At 35.5% G+C, this 16,058-nt stretch overlaps 1 protein-coding gene across 2 annotated transcripts in view; it reads left to right on the top strand.

The window, feature by feature from the left end:
- LOC148943583 (F-box/LRR-repeat protein 5-like) overlaps window positions 1-16,058 on the top strand; it is a 138,271-nt gene that overhangs the window by 37,820 nt on the left and 84,393 nt on the right. Inside the window, exon 6 of one of the 2 annotated variants that reach the window (XM_089100882.1) lies at window positions 604-725. The exons of the other annotated variant lie outside the window; for it this stretch is intronic. Within the exon in view, the coding sequence (XP_088957008.1) occupies window positions 604-628 (25 nt within the window). The 3' untranslated portion in view covers window positions 629-725. Of the gene's footprint in view, window positions 1-603; window positions 726-16,058 lie in introns of those variants that run through there. 2 annotated transcript variants of the gene reach the window in all.

Below are 16,058 nucleotides of genomic sequence, written 5' to 3'. Positions count from 1 at the left end.
TGAAAAAACACCCTGAGCCTTGGCTATTCTACTTTTAACATCTTCACTGATACAATCGTCCTTATCAATAATACTACCAAGGTAAGTGAAGCTGTCCACATGACTAATCTTTCTGTTACCCAACGTCACCTTTCTATCTTTATTTATTCCTATTCTTAATGACTTGGTCTTCTTAATATTGATTTTCGAATTTGTTCTAGCACCTTGAACTCACAAAAACTCTAAAAGTTCATTCATTTTGCTCACACTTTCCTCTAGGATGCTTAAATCATCAGCGTAATCCTAAATCCTTAAAGTCCAGCAGACGATATATATATATATATAATAGAGAGAGGGAGAAGGACAGAGAGAGAGAGAGGGGGGAAGAGACAAAGACAACCTATTAAAAGTAAGAAAATGAATGTAAATTATGTATGTAGATCAACATTATATATTTGGAATCAACGTAAGAAGAAGATTATTTTGATATATTTATTGTTTTCAAAATTACTTTTTCTAGAATTCCAGTATACTTTTTCGTTACCATGAATTAATAAAATTTGCTCACAGTTTATGACAACGAATTGTTTGATTTATGGTACCAATTTTACGTTTCTCTTTTAGGAACAGCACCTTGTGTGATAAGTAGGATTGTTTAAGACGAGTACAAGCGAGCGAAACGCTGGCTCTGAAGGGAGAGGGGTTTGTTTTTATTCGTCTAGCCCCTCTCAAGGAGATAACTTGGCCCCATATGTAATATTGTTTTCTGCAACAAATATATGGCATTCCTTTTTTCCCGTATTTTGAATGAAGTGCCCATTGAATATCACATTTTGCAGAAGAAGATAACAGACAAATATAGGTTTTGACTACTTTCTTTAGCCCCATGAGTCTACAGAGGTCTGACTCTAGCACAGTTTATAGAATTATCCAGTAAGTTTATCGCAGATCATTTCTGGTCTTCATTCTCGGTACGAACTAAAAGCTCCTCCCACTTATTTCTACATTAGCGGGTTAGTCTGTTTCCGTCAATCAATGAGAAATGGTTACAAAGTGCATTATTCGTAATAGCGGGTTTCAACTTGCTTCATGTCCTAGAGAAATCTGACTTGTCTACCCGTGAAAAGATCTAATGCTGCTTATGTTTATATCTGCAAAAACGTTCTCTGGAGCACTCGCACCTTGGTCCGGGTTTTTATAATGGGTGAGATAGGGTATGATCATACTGCTAATTCTATAAACTTTGGACTCTAGAGGGTGCTGAGGGTTTTCACCTAAGGTCTACCAATACACAAAAATATGGTTCATTTTTCAGGAGTAGGAGCATCTTTTGTGTCAATCTCAGAGGGTGTGTATCTTCTACCTCATCCCTTTATCCCCTCTGTTTGGAGGTGTATACCTCTTAACTGTGTGTGTGACTTTTATTTATGACAGCCGTAAATTCTTTTCTCTCCAACTCTCACTCGTCGTCGTTCTCCTCCCTCTGTCTAACGTGCTCCCTTTCTCGCCCTTTTTCTGTCTTTCTGTATTCCCGTCTTTTTTTGCCGGGTTCTTTTGAGTTGACGCTGAACTTCATTTTAAACATTTTTTCTGGAAAATATTTGAAGTTTTTTGTATTTTTACGATGTCTTTTACAGGTCAAAATCTATTAACTTCAAAATGTCAGTTATGTAAAAGGGAAATGTTCTAAATTGTATTTTAAATGGCAATTTTTCTTTTTTGTGTAAAATATAAAATGTTTTGCTTATATTGAAAGTGTTTGCAGGGGTTGTCGTTTATTGCAATTGGAATAATATAAACTACAATTTAATTGAATAACTTATAACCCAACCTACATAACAGTAAATAATGGTTGAAAAAAATCATCAGAGAAAAACACGTCATAAATTAAAGAGACGATATTAATGGGATAAGTTGCAGAAGGCATACCTGAGAGTTTTCTATGTTGTACCGCTAACTTTGAAATAATATAAGAAGCACCAAAATTACCCACGAGAAACCATTTTTATGTCCGAGATAGAAGAAAAAGATGAAATTTACTAAGCTTAAAATATTTTTTATCTGAATTCTATTTGGGTTACCATTCTTAAGAATAGGGAAAAGACATGAAGCATAAAGGACAGAATGACCAGAGAGAATTTGATCATTTTATTATTTGATTTCGTCATCTTCGTTTCTTTGGGTTTTCTTTTCTCTTATTATATAAAGAAAAAACATGTTTTTTCAACTGAAAGTAAGGAGCAGCATTAAAACTTAAAGCAAACATAAATTATTCCGTATGTGAGGGGGCTCCATTTTGGTTTTCATTTAATGGCCCCTCTCCCGATCTTCTAGGACCATTGGTTCCATACGATCACTCGTGGGGAAAAAAATAAACGCACATCCGTGATCTTTCTTCTGGCTTGAAATCCCGTGGAACTCTAGATTTTTGTTGATAGGAGCTCGAAACCTGTACAGTAGAGCTCTCTTATATGCTCAGTCTGATGGTGTGATTTTTATTAAAAATGTCTCCCCTTTTTCCAAAATCAGGCAAATTTCATAAGGCTTGTAGTTTTTGATGGGTAAGATTAAACTAAATGATTGTTATATATCTATAATCTGCATAGAAAGCCAATTCTTTTGATGTATCTATTGTTATCAAAATTTCGTTTTTTAGAGTTCGTTTTTTAGATCCACTCGTCAATATTCCAACGAGAATCACGAGTCAATCTGCAACGATTATTGACAGCGTATTTGTTCGTTCAATTGATTTGAATCGAAATTTTTCCGATGGGATCATGTTTCCTGGGTCTGATCATCTGCCACTCTCAGCTACAATTTGTTGTAGTGTTAGACGAGTACAGAAAAAAAAACTTAAATTTCGGTTGACGAAAAAAAAAATCTCCTAAAATTTTCAGAGGAAGTGAGTGTAATAGACTGGATTCAATTCTTTGAAGAGAAAGACTGCCCTACTAAAGCCTTGATTTGTCTGATGGACGTCGTTAACCCTATTTATAGAAGGACGTATCCAGTAAAAGTTTTTAAATCAAAGAAACTTGTTCCCCGTAAACCATGGAAAACAGAGGAGATAATTGACCAAATCAAACAGTTCGTGGTAACGAACTGTAACTAAGGAGCGACCCGGCTCAATGGTATCCAAAACTCGAGAAAACGGAATTTGATAGCAATAGATACATCAAAAGAATAAAATTTTAATGCTGATTTCAAATATACAAGTTTCATCAAGTTTAGTCCTACCCATTAAAAGTTATGCGCCTGAGAAAATTTGGCTCATTTTGTAAAAAGGGGGAAAGACCCCCTAAAAGCTATAGAACCTTAATGAAAATCACACCATCATATTCAGCGTATCAGAGAACCCTACTGCAGAGGTTTCAAGCCCCCATCTACAAAAATGTGGAATTTTGCATTTTTTGTCGGAAGAAAGATCACGGATGCGTATTTACTTGTTGTTTTTCCCCAGGGGTGATCATATCGACCCAGTGGTCCTAGAATATCGTGGGAGGGCTCATTGGAACGGAAATCAAAAGTTCTAGTGTTCTTTTTAAGTGACCAAGAAATGGAGGGCAACTAGGCCCCCTCCCACGCTCATTTTTTTCCAAAAGTCACTCGATCAAAATTTTGAGATAGCCATTTTGTTCAGCATGGTCGAAAATATGATAACTATGTCTTTTTGGATAACTTTCCCCCGAAGTCCCGGGGGGAGGGATGAAAGTTATGAACTTTACCCAATGTTTACATATAGTATTGGTTATTAGGAAGTTTACAGACATCTTCAGGGGGGATTTTTTCTGGTGGTGGTGGGGGGGGGGGGGGGGGGTTATGTGGGAGGATCTTTCCATGAAGGAAGTTTTCATGGGGGAAGGGACATTGCTATGAAGGGGGCGCCGGATTTTCCAATATTATTTAAAAAAAAAGGTCAGAAATTATATATAAAAAAAACAAGTTTTTCAACTGGAAGTAAGGAGCAACATCAATACTTAAAACGACAGAAAACATTATATATATGATTAGGTTCACCCCCTAGTCAATACCTCGCTCTTTAAGCCAAAGATTTTTTAGTACTTTCATAAGAGCTATTTATTCTAATTAACGGCATTTGTGATTAAGCGGTCATTTTTAAAGAATTGGAACAAAATTCGAACTTTGGCTTAAAGGGCAAGGTATTTACTAGGGGGCGAACCCTCTAATATACGTATATTTATTACTAATAAAAAAGTTCGTAAATAAAATTAAACATGTTTCGAGAAAGCCATTTAACAAAATAAAAGTAAAATTAATGTGCAAATTTTCTTTTAATTATTCATGTACAGTGAGCCAAAATCAAAACCTGCATTAATTCAAAAACGTTCAAAAATTAAATAAAAAATACAAGTTTTTTTAACTGAAAGTAAGGAACGACGTTGAAACTTAAAGCCCCTTTCATATACGGAATAATTTCTGTTCGTTTTAAGTTTCAACGTCATTCCTTACTTTCAGTTAAAAATAACTTGTTTTTTTATTTAATAGAATTAAGAAATCGGCTTTATGAAACATATTTGGATTCCAAAAGTGATGAGTCTTTTATTTGATTTACAAAGCAAAGAAATCAGGTTAAAAAAATGAGTAGAAAATCAATGTCTGATTATTATGGAAATAAGTCGGAGGAAAGTAAAGGTGATATGAAAGAAACGATGGAATATTTTAAATGGGATCAGAAATATAATGTTTTTACTAGAAGATTTTTAACATCCAGGTCGGTAGAAAATAGGGATAGATGGTATCCTAGCCTAGGTAAATTTGGTGTAGGAAAAGAAAACGGTAATGGATACAGACTTTTGCAATTTTGTAGATATAACAATCTAGTTATAAGCAACACAGTGTTCGGTCATAAATTGGCTCATAAGTTAACATGATATTCACGTGATGGTAAGACAGCAAACCTTATTGATTATGTTATAGTAAACCGAAGACTAGGAGGATCAATATAGGATACTAGGGTATATAGGAGTACTGTTGTTGATGTTAAAAGTAAATATCACCATCTGGCAGTGCTAAGGGTTGATTTAAAGCTCAAATTTCGGAAGGGTAACTACCTCCCGGGAAGTTATGATCTTGGTAGACTCCAGGATGAGAATTTGAGAGAAACTTTCCAGGAACAGTTGAATACTAAACTTGAGAGTTTAAAATTTGATAATGTAGAAGATGGTTGGAATAATTTTAGAAAAATAATTTCTGAAGTTGCTGAAGGTGTTGTAGGGAAGAAAGCTAGGACTGCAGCTAAGAATATTAGTGAAAAAGCTTTATGTCTAATAGAAAAGAGAAAGGACTTGTACAAGAATTATCCGAGTAATAGATCATATGAAAACAAAAGGAATGTAAAGAAAGTGGAGAGAACATTAAAATATGAACTAAGGCGGTGTGAAGTGGAGGCCATGGATTAAATTGCCGAGGATCTGGAAGATGCAGCTAGAAGGCATAAAAGTAAAATACTGTACTGGCATGTCAATAAGCTGAGAGGGAGTAGTCAATCCGGACTTGGCCCAGTTAAAGATAGGGATGGGGCCACAAATAGCGATAAGGAAAGAATTAAAGATAGATGGGCAGAACATTTTGAGAATTTGCTAAACCGAGACAGAGTTGCAGGAAAAGATATAGAGGAAAATGAAAAGTTTGTAATACCTTGAATGTGAAGGAAGATTTGTTTTGCGAGGAAGAATTAATGACAGTACTAACAGGATAAAAAATTATTTGGCTCCAGGTGCTGATAGTGTAGGAAATGAGTTTTTTAAATATGGTGACACTGAGGTTAGAAATAAGTTATTGAAGATTATGAATATGATTTTTGAAAAAGGGGAAGTACCAAATGATTTTAGGTAAACTTTAATTAAGCCACGTTATAAGAAAGGTGATAAAAGTGAGTTTGGTAATTATTAAGCCATTTGTCTGATCTCTGCAGGTATTAAATTACTTAGTAATATAACGATTTTTAAACTGAGAGATGCCGAACACAATGTTTTAAGGAAAGAGCAGAATAGTTTCAGAAAAGGTAGAGGATGCTTCGATCAAATGTTCACTCTTAAGTTAATAACTGAGAAGTGCCTGAGTTGTCAAACACCTTTGGTACTTAGTTTTATAGATTATGAGCAAGCGTTCGATTCTGTTGATGGAAGAGCTTTAGCAAAGGTTTTATCCTTGTATGGTATGCCAGACAAATACATTAAAGTGATTAGTGCTATGTACAAGAATAACACTGCTGCGGTTAAGGTAGGAAATGAGGTTAGCAGCTTGCTTTTTATTAAATCAGGAGTTAAGCAGGGTTGTCTTCTATCCCCTTTATATGGATTATTTTGATGGACTTTGTATTCAGGAGCACAGGAAAGGCAATGGGAGACCACAGAATCAAATGGGGAGAAAAAAGTCTCCTGAACTTAGATTACGCTGAAGATTTAAGCATCCTAGAGGAAAGTGTGGGCAAAATGAATGAACTTTTAGAGGTTTTGTGAGTTCAGGGTGTCAGAATAGGTTTTAAAATTAATGATAAGAAGACTAAGTCACTAAGGCTGGAAATAAGTGAAGATAAAAATATGACGTTGGGTAATGAAAGGATTGATCAAGTGGGCAACTTCACTTACTATGCTAGTATTTTTAGTAAAGATGGTGGGAGCTGTGAAAATGTTAAAAGTAGAATAGCCAAGGCTCAGGGTGTTTTTTCACAATTAAAAAAAAGTTTGGAAGAATAGGAAGATAAGTCTGCAAACCAAGATTAGAATATTAGAAGCTACAGTGATGACAGTAGACAAATATGACTCTGAAGCATGGGTGCTTCGAAAAGCGGATGAAGATTTGCTAGATGTTTTCCAGAGAAATTGCTTAAGGATTGCTCTGGGTACCCGGCTGACTGACCGTATTTCAAACAGTAGGCTGTGCGAAAAATGTGGTTCAATACCGCTTTCTAGGGCTTTAATGAAAGAAAGGTTGAGATGGCTAGGGCACGTTGTGCGGATGAAGGATGACATATTGCCGAAGATCGTTCTTTTCTGCCAACCGTCTAGAGCTAAACGGAAAGCAGGTCGTCCTCGTCTAGGGTGAGAGGACGTCATAAAGAAAGATTTAAAGGAAATGGGAACTTCGTGGGAGGGTGTAAAAAGGGAGGCTTTTAATAGATTGAGATGGAGGAGGAGCGTGCGTAGCTGTGTTGGCCTCAGGGGGCTTGTTGCTGCGGTGAGTTGTTAGTAGTAGTAGTTGTAGACGTGGTAAGGAGTGGTAACGGTCACGAGTGGTAAGGAAAAAGAGGCGACGGCACACATTAATTTGGAAGGATGTAATCGTGGTGATTCAACTGAAATTGTAAATAAGTTTGCTAAATCTTTCTCGAATATTGGCTCTGAGGTGCAATTTAGCTTTAGCAATAAATATAATGAAATGAAACTGCAATAGTATTAATGACGTCCGACAATTCTACATATCTTAAAAATACTGGAGAAAGTGGTACAGAAACGGCTCTATAATTTCCTTCAGATGAATAGGCTTTTGAGTCAGACACAGTTTGGGTTTCGTAAGGGTCATTCCACGACGCAAGCCTTACAGCATCTGATTCAATGTTTTAACTGTGCATTAAACTCTGGTAACGTACCTATGTCTATTTTCATTGACATTAGAAAAGCGTTTTACACGGTTGACTGCTAAGGGTTGCTACATCGAATGAGAAGTCTTGGAATGAATAGAGTTTGTTTAAGATGGTTTGAGAGCTATCTTTACGGAAGGTCCTTAAAGTCGTTTTAAATGATGTAGTCTCATCGTCTTTAGCCTGTTGTACAAGATAAATCATTACGGTACCTTGGCTTCCATATTGATTTTAATCTTTCGTGGAAGCATCATAGCGACAATATTTCCGCCAAAATTGCACGTGGAGTTGGCATTTTCAGAAGACTGAAGCATATTCTCCCGGAACGTACTCTTCGACCGATATACTTTGCAGTAATCTACCCGTATATATCATATGGATGTGTAGTGTGGAGCAGCAAGTTTTATGCTAATTACAAGCGCGTGCAAATGCTACAAAATAAAGGAGCAAAAATAATTGGGAAGTACGTGAAAATGTAAAAGACCCCTGTACTTGCCTTAAGTCTCTAAGGCTACTCAATGTTGGACAAATAACGGACTATCAATTGGCGATGTTAGTCTAGGATGCTTCTAGGAACATTTATGTAGGATTTTTTTTTTTTTTTTATTTAAGATGCCTTTAGGAAAGGTTTATGTAGTTAATCGCTACGTGTTAGCAAAATTTAAATTTTTCCCTAGCCTAGTGATTTATATCTGTAATAGTATATATTTTTGTTTATTTTTTAAATAAAAGTCAAGTTAAGTAAGGGATTAGTTGTAGCATCTTATTTTCCATTATAATTTAAATGTTTGTTATTATTTTACCCTTATAAGAATAAAAATCATGTATTATTTCTTTTTGAAATAGTAAATTTTGGTACTTATCTGTTAGCCAGTACACACTCGAGAATTTGGATCTATAAAATCAGACAATAACCGGTTTATTGCTGTTTGTATATGGAGGTAATTAGCTTCGGCTCAGTGGAAAACTATATTGTAGCTGTATTTTTTAATAAATGTTTAGTTGGTATTTTGGTTAGGTTCCATTTTGCATGCAACCTCGCTATACTTAACCCCATCCCCCTAATGTGCAAATATACAGCCCATTATATATATCCTATCTATCTGTCAATGTCTGAGTTGTTTCAACCCCGTACCTGTAGATCCAAATTTTTGAGTGTGTACTGGCTAACAGATAAGTACTAAAATTTTTGTTTAAGTGTCCAATAACTGCAGCATATAATTTACCGCAAGATGAATTGTCCGATAGAGATTAGTGTCGGCAAGTGAGCTTCTAATATAGTTTCAATCTTACTAAGTCCAAATGCTTAAATTTTGATTGATAGCTATACAATTTAATCAACATAGATGATGAGCAAATCATCGGTATGCGTCTTGAAGCTCAAAAATAAAAATTTGCTAATTGGGTTTTCACCCAATATGTCTGAATGACGATAAACCAGAGAGGGCTTCAATGAACGTATCCCCCCTCAGTATTCAAAGATAGACTAAATATGAAGTAATACAGTATTTTTGTTGAAATTCAGCAGTAAAATGGCTAATTAGTGAAAAAACTATATTTTCATTTTTACCAGCCTCTCGCTAAAATTTGATTTTGCCTTCCTTATATTAAAGTCGAATATTACTCAAACAACTCAACCTAAGCTGTTACAGTTATATTGTAATTTAGTCTGGCCAACAATTCTATTGAACGATGGTTTTTACAGAATTATTTTTGCCACATGAATTTTCCTAACGCTGTTAGATAAAAAACAATACAAAAATAAGAGAAAACCGGTAAAACTAAATATTTAAAAAATATGTTGTATGGTAAGAAATGAACATTTATCGATTAATTAGGAAGTTTTCTCTAGGTAGTATATTAATCTGCAATACCTTACAAATTAGTAGGAATACAAAAGAAGGAAATGAAACAGTACAAATATTTACTTAGGGTACATCCCAGGTTGCAAACCATAGTAACTTTACATTAATTTCAGAAGTTGTTTAAAATTAGTATCCACCAGGAACAGGTGTAAAGTAACTAAGGGCTTATTAGTCTTTTAAGGACATAATCTCATAATTTTCAGTTGTATTCCATCTCACTTTCGCTTCAGTGATTTTTTTCAGCATGTTTCAATCTGACAGTAATATTCAAGATGATGCAGATTTACGTGTCCAGAGATGTCTCTTTATTATCTTCAATGAAAGTTGGTACAAAAGTAAATTCCAAGTTACTTTTCTGTCCTTCCAGCTATTATGACAATGCCAGCTAGAGCAAAAAGTTAGTTTTGAGTCACTTTTAGTAACTTCTTCTCTAACCTTGAATTTATTCATTTTTTCAGAAATTTTTGTCCCTATTTTAAATTCTTGGGTTTTCACCGTGACTGCTTTTTCACTCATTCGCCTGTTTTTTAAAGAACCTATCGTTCTAAAGTAGATAAAAAATGACTTATTTTCTTTTTCTGTCTCAACTTTATTTCTAAACATTTTGAATAAAATAGAAAAAAACTGCCCCGCAGTGTGGCTTTTATGCAAGTTTTATAACCACAAAGTAGATCTTCCCCTCATTATGCTGCAGCAATTTCATAGGCCAAACTTATTACTCATTATTGTTTTAGAAAAATTTTGTATTTTAATCCATTACCTGTTCAATGCTCATTGTAGAAAATCAATAAAATTTTCACACAAAGTATACACGTATTCTCAAAGATTGCACTTTCTGATCTCGTTAGACGCTCGAACAGGACCAAAGAAATCTCAAGAGGGCGTTTTATAATGCCCCAATTATTCAAGTATTAGAAGAGATCAGCAATTTTCAGCCTGGTTCTCGAGCCAAATATTCTATTTTTAATTTCTTGGAAATTAAAATAGTTTTCATTCCTTAAAATAATAAAATACTTACATAAGCACCAATGTGATCCTTCAGTGCAGGTTTTTAACTTTTACCCATGTTTGATGAAAAAGATAAAGTAACAAATAAATATGTGGCTGTTTAAACAGGTCTAAAAAGAAAGTACTTTTATGGAAAGGAAAAAATACTGACAATTTGCTCAAAAATGAGGGGTACCGGTTCCGCCTCCTAGAAATAGAATTTGTAGAGTCCCAGCTCATAATTATTGTTATAAAACCCAAAAATTTGCTCACGGTGTGTGTGTGTTTGTGTGTAAACTAAGCTAGCCCAATATTCGTTTTCTTAAGTGTAGATGGACAAAAGACTAGATTCGGAAGGGTTTTCAGTTGTGTTGACAATGATGGAAGCAAAGAATTTCAAATGACCTTTGAAAATTGCAATGCTTGGCAAAGGTTAATTATAGTAGAGAAGTGGGCTGGGTGGTATGTTGAAATACTACGGTAAAAATCTCGTTTGACGTGTAGTATTGTGGTAAAGAGTCGGATAAGATTGGCCTATTACTATATATTTAACTTTCATTCTCGGTGTCAGAGGGAGATGCGGATTCACAGTGTCGATGCATTACTTACCCATCGTTGCGAAATTTCGGTGGCCTTCCAATTTTTTAATATTTGGTTGGGTGTTAGATATGGTTTGCACCTGACATAAGCCATTAAAATAATGGATTTGGTTTAAATGTATCTCACAAGTAGCCAAGGCTACTCAGAGGGTTGATAAATGGGACTTGACCCTGGTTTAGAATTGAAAAGGATTCGACTGTTTTGAGGCTTTTTTAATTTTGTGCGACCTTTTACCAAGTGAAAATTCTGGACTTTTCAAGGAGGACCAGAAGAGAGGCGTAATAAGGGCCGAATGATATTTTGGGTGGAACAATAGATAGTTCTATTGAAACTCTCTGATTTTCTGTTACTATTTTGTGAGGGTTGATACTTTTGATTTGGCTTTGTTCCCAAATTGAAAAGAACGCTACTGTTAAGAGGCTCTTTTTACTTTTGTGCTACCTTGTATCAAGTGAAAATTTTGGAATTTTCAAGGAGGTCCAGAAGAGAGGCGTAATGAGGGCCGAATGATATTTTGGGTGGAAGAATACATAGTTTTATTGAAACTCTAATTTTTTGACAATATTTTGTGAGGGTTGATAATTTTAATTTGGCTTTGTGCCCAAATTGAAAAGAATGCGACTGTTAAGAGACTCTTTTTACTTTTGTGCTACCTTTTACCAAGTGAAAATTCTGGACTTTTCAAGGAGGACCAGAAGAGAGGGGTAATAAGGGCCGAATGATATTTTGGGTGGAACAATAGATAGTTCTATTGAAACTCTCTGATTTTCTGTTACTATTTTGTGAGGGTTGATACTTTTGATTTGGCTTTGTTCCCAAATTGAAAAGAACGCTACTGTTAAGAGGCTCTTTTTACTTTTGTGCTACCTTGTATCAAGTGAAAATTTTGGAATTTTCAAGGAGGTCCAGAAGAGAGGCGTAATGAGGGCCGAATGATATTTTGGGTGGAAGAATACATAGTTTTATTGAAACTCTCATTTTTTGATAATATTTTGTGAGGGTTGATAATTTTAATTTGGCTTTGTGCCCAAATTGAAAAGAATGCGACTGTTAAGAGACTCTTTTTACTTTTTTGCTACCTTTTACCAAGTGAAAATTCTGGACTTTTCAAGGAGGACCAGAAGAGAGGCGTAATAAGGGCCGAATGATATTTTGGGTGGAACAATAGATAGTTCTATTGAAACTCTCTGATTTTCTGTTACTATTTTGTGAGGGTTGATACTTTTGATTTGGCTTTGTTCCCAAATTGAAAAGAACGCTACTGTTAAGAGGCTCTTTTTACTTTTGTGCTACCTTGTATCAAGTGAAAATTATGGAATTTTCAAGGAGGACCGGAAGAGAGGCGTAATGAGGGCCGAATGATATTTTGGGTGGAAGAATAGATAGTGTTATTGAAAATCTCTGATTTTTTTATACTATTTTGTGAGGGTTGATACTTTTAATTTGGCTTTGTGCCCAAATTGAAAAGAATGCGACTGTTTTAAGGCTCTTTTTACTTTTGTGTTACCTTGTATCAAGTGAAAATTCTGGACTTTTCAAGGAGGACCAGAAGAGAGGCGTAATGAGGGCCGAATGATATTTTGGATAGAACAATAGATAGTTTTATTGTAACTCTCTGATTTTCTGATACTATTTTGTGAGGGTTGATACTTTTGATTTGGCGTTGTGCCCAAATTGAAAAGAACGCGACTGTTTTGAGGCTCTTTTAACTTTTGTATGACATTTTATCAAGTGAAAATGCTGGATTTTTTAAGGCAGGCCAGCCTGGAGATGTATTGCCTGCTGAATAGTTTTTTGGGTGGTACAGTAGATAGTTCTAATGAAACTTCCCTGAATTTCCATTACTATCATATGGTTGATCCAGGCTAATTGTGAGGGTTGATAAATGTGACTTGACAACGCCCCGGAACTGAAAAGAATCCTACTCTTTTTAGGTTCTTGTGTTTTTTTCTGTGGTCTTTTTTCTAGCGACAATATTGAACATTTCAAGTAGGGCCAGGCCAGGTAAGTATTGCGAGCCGAATAGTGTTGTGGGTCTTGCTTTACGTTGCTTTTAAATGAACTTTCCCCAAACTGAGGTTCATTAAAGGCCTATTCACAATGAGAATTTACTAATACAGAGATCTAGCTAACGCTAATTTGAGCCAATCAGAATTTTTTATAGAGTTTTTCAGCCAATCAGAAAACCAATAAAAAATCTGAGCACTAACTAAATTTTGGTATTAGTAAAATCTCATTGTGAATGGGGTGGAACCTACCCAAAATATACATTAACTTTGACATTGAATCCACTAAAACAAAACAAAAACACATTATAATGGAAAACGTTTTGTTTTTTTCAAAAATAACCAATTTTGTCGTTCTGAAAAACTAAACATGGTCTACCTACCTTGATGTTAGGTGGAAAAATGTGGTTGAACTTCAAGGTCAGAAAATTGAAAGGGTAAAATTTATGTTTTCTCCCCATTCAGTAAGGTTACACTAATGCCAGAGAAATGAGGTAAAACTCAAAGTACCTCTCTATAGTCTTGCCTCGTATCCATAGCAATGGTGCGGTAAAGAGTCAGGGGAACAGATAAGAGTGGAAATTCGCGTTCGCCATGAGAAGAAAACTAGCTAAAACTATCTTAATGGTGTATGTTTAAGGAAATGTAGGGGAGATAACAAAGATTTTTTTTTTTCGATTGTTTCTCTTAATGAAAATACAAAAAGGACTGAACAGCATTGAGCAAACGTACTTAAAACTGGGTTATAAAATACAAAGCTGCTGTGAAATAGAAATAACACGGTACTATTCAAAATCTGTCAAAGATGTTGCCCCTAATTGACGCCACTGAGCCTTACAGCGTTACCCAAACATACCAGGCTTTCGAAATTGCTGCAAGATCCCCCTCTCTCCTTCCCAATGTCCAGGATCAGCTGCTTAGTTGTTTTATTTTTCATCCTTGTTTATATGCATTAATTTGATGGATTTTGCCGGGAAGAATACAGCAAAGGGCAAGGGAGAACAGGGCATTGATTTGGGAAATAAAAATATTCGAGACTTTGGTTACGCAGGTGATTTGAGTATCATATGTAAAAATATTATCATTAGGAATGGATTTTTAGAGGTTTTGGTTAAAAATTAGAGTTAGGAAGACTCAAATTATGGATAAATGAAGAGACTAGATAAGGTACCGAGAACAATGAACCAGGGGGCAGGCGTCAACTACCTAGTTGGTATTTTTAGTAAAGATGGTGGATACAACTAAGATGTAAAATCTTAGTTGTAGTAAATCTTATTTTCCTCCCCCCGCGGAAAATACCCCCTCCCCGTGGCTGGTTGGTCTCCAATCACTTTTGACTCATAAAAAACGGACCAGAACTCTCAATTGATTGAATGAGCATCTTCCAAAGTTTCTACGACCATGAGGCGGAGGTGGAGATGAGGAAGGGGCAGTCCAACTCCTATACGGATTTTTTTTAAGATCTAAACAAATTTCACTGTCTTAGGTAAATTCCCTGTTGTTTTACAATTTCAGGCATTTGTATATAAGGGCTTTAAACCTGTACAATGGGGTTCTCTGATAGTTTTGCTATTAGGGAGGGAGGGAGATGCCTCAAAGGGTGTTTTTTATTGCCAAAACATCCCAACTCTCATTGAACATTCAGATAAATACAGAATTAGTTCTAAGGGAGCGACGAGGGGAGGGTGGAGGCAGAAACTGATTTATAATCCCCAGGGCAGTATCTAGGACTTTTGTTTGGTGGGAGGGGGCTATTTTCTCGGGGGGGGGGGGGCTACAAAAAACACTAAAAAAACATAAAAAATGCGAGATTGATATTTAATCCCTCTTGCTTTCTGGGGACATTTCTGGTCTACGCTGTTATTATGAAAGAAAAGAGTAACTTTAAAATGAGAAGAATTTATTCCCTAGATAAGGAGGACTGCCCCTTCTTCATCCTCATCTCTACTTCATGGTCTCAGAAACTTCGCAGGGTGTCCATTACGTCAGAAATTGAGAATCAGTTATTTTTTATAAGCTGAAAGTGAATGGAGACCAACCAGCCGCGTGGGAGGGAGGCTGTTCCGCAGGGGGATTATTTTAATTGGGGCTATTTTCCGGAGGGCGGGTTAAACGCCGGCTCCCTCCAGATATATAGGTTATAACTAGTAGGTTGAGATAAATTTCAGATTATAGATTGAAAAATTTTCACTTCTTCCCTTCCCGTCCAAATAAGGAAATTCACAAGTGGACTCTCATAAATGTATACGTTGCAGAATTTTATTCAAATTTAGTTTTTTCTTAAGCTTCAATGTGGGATAATTTATGAAGGATATGCCAAGACCTGTTCCAACATTTTTGAAAAAACGCCGAAAAATTTACGCGAAATAAACTACCAATAGCTTAATAAAAAACGCATATTTATAATTTGAAAGTTTGGTGGGTGTTAATTGAGTGAGCACTATGTGAAAATAATGTTTTTTAGTTGCCCATAAATTTGTTCACTAGGGGACGTCTCCACCCCCCCCCTAAAAAAACAAACCCTGCCCACAGCTATCTATCGCTTGGAGAGTAACAACACACTGTGTAATGCAGAGATAGTGCAAAATTTTGTGTAAGCTATCTTAAAACTATCAAGGAAATTGACCATGAATGGAAGGGGGAAATTCAGTTGAAAAAGCCAAAATTTCTGCAATTAAAATGTAGCAACCTTTATAAAACAACCCACATATATATATAGTATCATAAATTTAAATTATAGATTGAAAAACTTTCGCTTCTTCCCTTCCCGTCCAAATAAGGCAATTCACAAGTGGACTCTCATAAATGCATACGTTGCAGAATTTTATTCAAAATTAGTTTTTTTTTTCTTCAGCTTCAATGTGGGATAATTTATGAAGGATATGCCAAAATCTGCTCCATGATTTTTGAAGAAAACTCCGAAAAATCGTCTAACATGTCTAAGATGTCTAGTGTATAAGATTTATAAAGGAGGCATGAGGTGCCGACCGTAGTGAGGAAGTTTGTTTGTTGCCGTTG

This window comes from Artemia sp. Qi Xiang Cuo, chromosome 15 (genome assembly GCF_049724085.1).
Source record: "Artemia sp. Qi Xiang Cuo chromosome 15, ASM4972408v1, whole genome shotgun sequence".
NCBI lineage: Eukaryota > Metazoa > Arthropoda > Branchiopoda > Anostraca > Artemiidae > Artemia > Artemia sp. Qi Xiang Cuo.
The sequence above is the reverse complement of the archived record's forward strand: the minus strand, read 5'-3'. Positions and strand labels throughout refer to the sequence as shown.